The sequence below is a fragment of the Mesitornis unicolor genome, unplaced genomic scaffold, assembly GCF_000695765.1.
Source record: "Mesitornis unicolor isolate BGI_N332 unplaced genomic scaffold, ASM69576v1 scaffold47267, whole genome shotgun sequence".
NCBI classification, from domain to species: domain Eukaryota; kingdom Metazoa; phylum Chordata; class Aves; order Mesitornithiformes; family Mesitornithidae; genus Mesitornis; species Mesitornis unicolor.
In genome coordinates this window covers 1-6,533 of record NW_010196682.1, presented here as the reverse complement: position 1 = coordinate 6,533, position 6,533 = coordinate 1, and the positions used below count along the sequence as shown (strand labels likewise).

General features: G+C 40.7%; 1 protein-coding gene across 1 annotated transcript; it reads right to left on the bottom strand.

The window, feature by feature from the left end:
• Nucleotides 1-6,394: 6,394 nt before the first annotated feature.
• LOC104543850 (kinesin-like protein KIF13A) lies at nt 6,395-6,485 on the bottom strand (the record flags this gene model as incomplete). The annotated part of the gene is made up of 1 exon (XM_010188557.1): nt 6,395-6,485. A coding segment is annotated over one exon (91 nt), but the record flags the coding sequence as incomplete, so codon positions are not given.
• Between the last annotated feature and the right edge of the window lie 48 nt (nt 6,486-6,533).

Sequence of the window (6,533 nt, the reverse complement as noted above, 5' to 3'; positions counted from 1 at the left end):
CACGGCGACATCACTTCCAGGCAACAGCATGACTGTTTTAGTTAACTCAGTGCTTTGGGTCTCAAGTTAACTTGATACCGAGTCCTGTGGTGCACATCATTGCACAGCGGGGGCCTTTTCTTTGTAGGCTGCACTTACTGAAAAGACATCAAATTCACTGTCTTCAGCCAACATCTTCACACTTCCTTAAAGAGCTGTCCCCACATTCTGCCGTCAGTAACAGATACCCTCACAAAACACACGGAATGGAGCAATCAGAGGAGTTATTCAGTTAAGCATCTGCACAGCGTTGCTGCAGCAGCTGGCATTTCGCTATAGTAGGCAGTAACTGTTTCCATTAATAGACTCAAACTGTGCCCAGGGCGGGCCAAATAAGCAAAGGCACTGCACTGCTTTCCCACCATTAAGGACAGTCTGTCCAGGCAAGAGACACCAGCAACACAGTCAGGGACAGCTACTGCTGTTGCTCCTCAATCTGCACCCAGCTGCAGAGGAATGAAGGACTTCAAATCTGATAATGTCATAAACACAACAGCAGCAACTGCGTTCGTCAATTTAAAGATTTAGCTCTAATCTTATTACTAGAAGTACCACAATGTTGACTCCCTGAATAACAGGTGCCTGCCTGTGCATGCTGCACTGCAGGCCTGAGACCCAGAAGGGATTAGCTTTATCCCCGAACTGTTGCACCCAAATTTGCACCCTAGCTCTGCGCAGCACACAGAGCTGCACAGAAGGACCACTTCTAATTAGAAGTCCAACATCTTACCATATGCAAATTTAATAAAATATGCACAAGAGAGCAAAGTTACTCTTGTTTTCAAAACAAGAAGCCTGTCTCTATTATTTATGCTATGGTGGGAAAGGAGGTGAAAATAAAATATTTCCTTTAGTCCTGATCTCCCCAGAGGACAAAAAAAAGAAAACATTTTAAAAGAGAAGCACATACTGTAAATTCATAATTCATTTCAATACACAACATATTCAAGGTATATTAACTAGTAATACAGGTCTCAAAACACACCTCTGGCTGCCGTAATAGGCAAGTGCATCTGTACCTGCCCCTTCTCAACACAAAAGCTAAGCATGCCTAAAGGCCTACTCATCTTCTTAACAAATCTTTTCATGTTTCACAGTGTGGGCATTACTAACATCAAAAAACAGAAACACTGGACAAGTTCAAAGCTGAACCTCATTTTACTGTGTTCTACTCAGAAATATTTTAACATAACACTCAGTAGTCCAAAAGCAGAAAAGGGCTACAAAGCAATGATTGCCTAAACATGGTCATACCACACAGAGTTTTCCTTCTCTTCAAACACTTTATCTATTTTTGTTCTGAAATACTGCCAGCTAAGTACAACTAACTGCTTGCCCACAGTCCCAGCAGCCTCCAATGGTAGTTTCCTTTAGCAATGCCATTTAAAAACCAAAGCAGAAGGCCCTAACAGCTGCCTGGATCTTATAAACATGGTAAAATAATGGATGTTGCATCTACGCACAGTTCAAGCCACCTTAGGAAGAACCAAGGGCGATGCCAGGCAGGATTTTGGGTTACAGTTTGTGTCTCATTTTGTTCCAAATTACATGGAGTTTATGAACAGCAATTTCAAGGAACTGCATCTAGCATCCCATCTGAGGTACGAATGAATTAAAGCAAAGCAAAAGTAGCTCTGAAATGCCATTTTCCAACCACACATCTCATAATTCAAACACACCTCTTCTGCTAAGGTTCAGAGCTAACAGTTGACATGCTGAATGTTGATGTCTAACAGGAAAGGGACTAGGAGAGGTCAAAGTCAGACTACTTTTACAATTTCCTGCAGACAAAGATAAAGGGTGCTGCCTGCTATTACTTTATGATCCGCCTCAAACAGGTGATAATTTGGAGTATACACATCAAAGACACGATCTTCTTGTCATTCCTTCGGGTACAGCAATGATGAACATCTGTCCTCTTCCAGCTTCCACAAGGGACCATTACCAGAAACAGCGCTCTGCATCTGTGCTTCAGATACTCATCTTTGGAAGTATTGTGACCAACAAAAACTAGACATGCCACACCTGTTCCTCGCTATTTATCGTATTAGACAGCTTAAACCTGAGTAGCTTCCCATATATTCTGGAATCTTTAGTACTTCAGAGCTATAAAAGAGTTTTACTTAAGTAAAATTGGTCCTTGGTGCTACTTGTCTGTTATCAAAATGAGGAGCATTGACATCATAATTAAAAAAAAAAAAAAAAGAGCTACACCACACAAGAAAGATACTTTCAGGGAAAAGCAGTGATTTTAAGTTCAGCACCACACTCTGACGATTTCTTTCTTATTTTCTGCCCTGAGATTTTCAGTAAAGCGAAGTTTGCACAAGGCTACTGTGGTCTAATGAAATAAATTGCCCAACAGACAAATTTTTGTTCCAGTTAAAAATACAGAACAGTATTTCAGTTCTACTGTCTCCATAGTTCCTTGTTTATATCTGTTGAGACAAATATTTTGCTTACTAAAGGAAAAATCACATCATGAAGAACTGCTGTCAGAGAACTAAAAGAAAACTTTTCTTTTCAGGTCCTATGCCTTAAGAAGTATAGCTGAAGGGGAAAGCATATTTGAACAATCAAAACTAGAGAAGAAGCCCGGCAAAAACCTCATTTGTCCGACTGAAAAATAACATCCCTAACGTAAAGTCAGATCTTTCAGAGATCTAGAGACATGTGAAATTTCCACTGTAAAAAGTCAAATACTTCGAAAGATGCCCATAACTCCATACTCTAATTATCTCATGGTTACACTTTAATACTACACATTATACTATACATCACACTATACAAACATTTATAACAAGACAGCAGAATGTCTAGAGGTGGCTTTGACACACAACACCCTTTTCTAAAAGACTGTAAGCTAGAACATTTTTTTTCAGGAAGGGTGTACTTTGAGAAAGGAAATTCAGATTCCCAGGTGAAGACAGAAGAAAAATCAGAGGGTTCCCAGAAAGACAAAATGTTCTTCTGTGGAAGAAAGGGAAACCTATACTGGTTTTGGGGAGGAAATGGATGAGTAACAGGAGAGGTAACTAAAACAACACGCAAACACAGCAACGCAGATATAAAGGAAACGATTGCTACTAATAACAGTAAAATAAGGGTTAAAGGTATGAAGTCCAGCAACCAACTTGCAAAAGCTTTGCCAGTACCGGAGATTATACCTGATACGAGCTAATGAAAACCGTTCCTTTCTGAACTCTGCCTCCTATTATTTCAATAAAGGTTTTCCTGTGCCTTTCAGACTCAGATGGTTCAGTTTTACTACGTTCTGGTTTTCCTCCTTTGTTAGTTTAGGACACCAGAAGTCTTGTGTCTGTGGGGAAGGACAGGCCTGCTGCTTATAAAAAGACAGAACATTTGTATTCAATTACAATTACTATTTTGTAGCTGTGTTTAAGGTGCAGATGCTGTGTGGTCTGGTAGTTAAAAGATGGGAGCCAGAGCCCTGTTCTAAATTATGGTTATAACTTACTGCTTTACCTCTAATACAATAGTGGAAATTGGATATATGACAGCACTGACAGAGATTTTAGGCTTTTTTCACTACTTGTAAAACTACCGTTATTTGTCCATCTAAAACGCTTCAGAAATATCCTTAATAAAAAAAACCTAGAGACTGATTAACAGTACGCATCTGAACTAAGATTTAATTCAGAAACTCTGTACAGAACAGGTGAAGCTAGTAAAATTTTATTTTCCTGACCTTGAATATTCTTCCAAGAGCAAATGTTATAACAGAATAATTATTAAAGAGTTACCTAATTTCACTTTAGAAAATTATGTATCTTTAAAGTTAGAGCTGAGAGAACAAAGTGAATGAAAGGCACGGTCCTGAATTCCCCCCCCCCCCCCCCCCCCCACACACCCTATAGTCTCTTGGCCTCAGCTCAATTAAGAAAAGCAGCCCTAGAAACTGAATTTCCTTTGGAAGGCTACTTATTCTTATTTCAAAGTGCAGTACAAACTTGTACTTCCATTCAGCTAGAAAAGGGAAATTTCCATCTTAAAAGATAAAATGTAGAAAGGGAAAGGTAAGACTAAACAGAACATTAAAACAACGCCACATAGTAGAGAAAGACCAATTAATCGCCATGACAAGTGAAATCATTTTTGCAATGACATAGTTGCTCTGAAAGAAAAATCCAGTTGAGCTATATAAAAACAAGCTGCACAAAGAAAACCAAAAATCCATTTGACATCTCTAACCCTGCCAAGGCATCAATCCAAGTACAAGTAGCAACTACTCAGCAATTCAGAGCCTGTTCATACAGACATTTTACGGTGGGTACACACAGAAGAACAGAATTCATTCTTTATCACAAGAAATTAAACTATCTTGAGTAAAAAACAGAAATCAACAGTTTAGCACTGAAGAAAAGGTAAGGATCTTCAGAAGGCACTAGAAAGTGCATTAGGCATCTCAACAGGTTACGTACACCATCTGCCATTCAGAAGGTATCCAAACTCTGTTTGCACTGCTGCAAGTTACTTCTGAACAGTATTCCAGTTATTTCCAATAACACATCAGGCAGTTGTGTCAGACCCACAAGTTACACATGTAACAGCCGGCCAAATTCCAGGCTCAGGTTGGGCTGCAGGCAGGACAGCTGTCACCCACCGACACAGCTGTGACGGTGACGTCGCACACAAGGTCACAGCTCACTCCTAAGGCTCTGGCTGCAGAACCAGAAGCCAATTCCAAACAAGTAAGAGAATTTGTATTTATACCGGTATTAAAGCCAGATAAACACAAGCCGCCTAGGCTCTCAAAAGACAGAGTCACTGCTCAGTCACATTGAATACCTTGCAGGCCAGGGTGCACAAGAAGCAAAATTCACACGTTCCAGGCTCTTTATCAAACCATCTGGCCCTTAGGCTCTTTAGTCTATTGAAATAATTATTTTAAAGCCTTAATTCTGTTTTGCTTTGTAAACTCCATTTGCACCTCATGTTTTATACCTGTCAAATCCATTCAATTTAAAGAGTTAATGTTATTATTACAGCAGTGTTTTGATGGAGGCCATATAGACATGAGGGAAAAACCCCCATACCTTCTAAAATAGTCTCAAGAAAAACAAGATTTCCATGTTACAGATGAGATGCTAAGATCCACAGAGGCAGCATGACTTGTAAAAGATCACACAGAGATCTATGAAAGGGGCAGGAAACAAGCACAGATCTTTCAAGATGCAGGCCAGCACATTAGCCACAACAATGGCTCTGAAGACAATACAAGTCGGATTTAAGTTAAACTGCAGTGATTACAGCTATATTCCCGTATGGGGATTAATGGGAAAGGCACCTTCACATCTTGGACATGCAAAAACAGGAAAGGTCTTGACCTTTTCTGCTAGAAAACTATAAAACAGTGACATGCCATCTTTGGAGAAAAAAAAAAAGTCTATATTCTCACACTACAGTTTCTTCGTAACTACTACGAACTTGATAAAAAATATTCTTAATAAAACCTTGAATAGTAGAAACATGTTCAGATTAAAATCTCTATAACCATGCAAGCAATTTCATACTCCTTGGCGTTAAATACATTTAACAGATCAACTTAAGTTGAGCAGTCAACAGGTAAGCGAAGAGAGAAACATACAACATAAGTATTCCCCTTGCACCTCCTTGTCTTTCCCCACACTCCCTCAAAGGAAAGAAATCTTTTCCTGTTCTGATCTATTTTTACAGTCTAGTGCATTGGTATTTTGGATTATTTCCAAGGGTATTCTTTACTGGGGCATCACAACTAAATGCCAGATTTCAAAATTATTTTAGCGTATTCTCATAGGCTACTTCACAGAACAACACTAAGTTACTAAAGGATCCAGCAATTACAGCCTTTTCAAATGCAAATACGTTAAAATCCAATAAACAAACTTTAAAAAAAATACCATCACAGCCTAAAACTCAGATTCTTCTTGTTCCTCCACAGGTTACATCAAGTTATTAACTGCACTCAAGGGAAATTTCAGAGAACAGTGCACACAGTCAGTTTAAGTTCTTACCTAATCAACAGCTTATTTTTTGAGCAGTTAATCAAGAATTAGCTTTTAAACCTGGGAGGCCGACCGCGACCTCCTGTCTCCACATCCCAACCTGGCAACCTCCGATCCCTCTCAGGAAGCCAGGAGAGGAAGGTCTGGTTCTGCCTTCCCAGGGATGCAAGCCCAACACAGCAATCCCGCCTGCCGCCCACCCTCACCCGCGTTCCCCCGAAAGGCACCGGGCGAGAACCCCAGGCCCCCGCCGCTCCCCTAACAAAGCCAGGGAAGCGCCTGCAAAGGTGGGGCTGAGGATCCGGGGCTGGGTTTTTATTTAGTGCACGGCCACACTCGGGTTTTTTTACCTTTCTCCCTGCTTGGTGTTGGACGGCGGAGGGTGAAGCACAGTCTGGTTCCCTTCCATCTCCACGATGCACTTGGTATTCAGGTCCAGCTCTGCAAGGCGACACGGCGGGGGGCTGTACCCATGGCGAGAGCACCCCC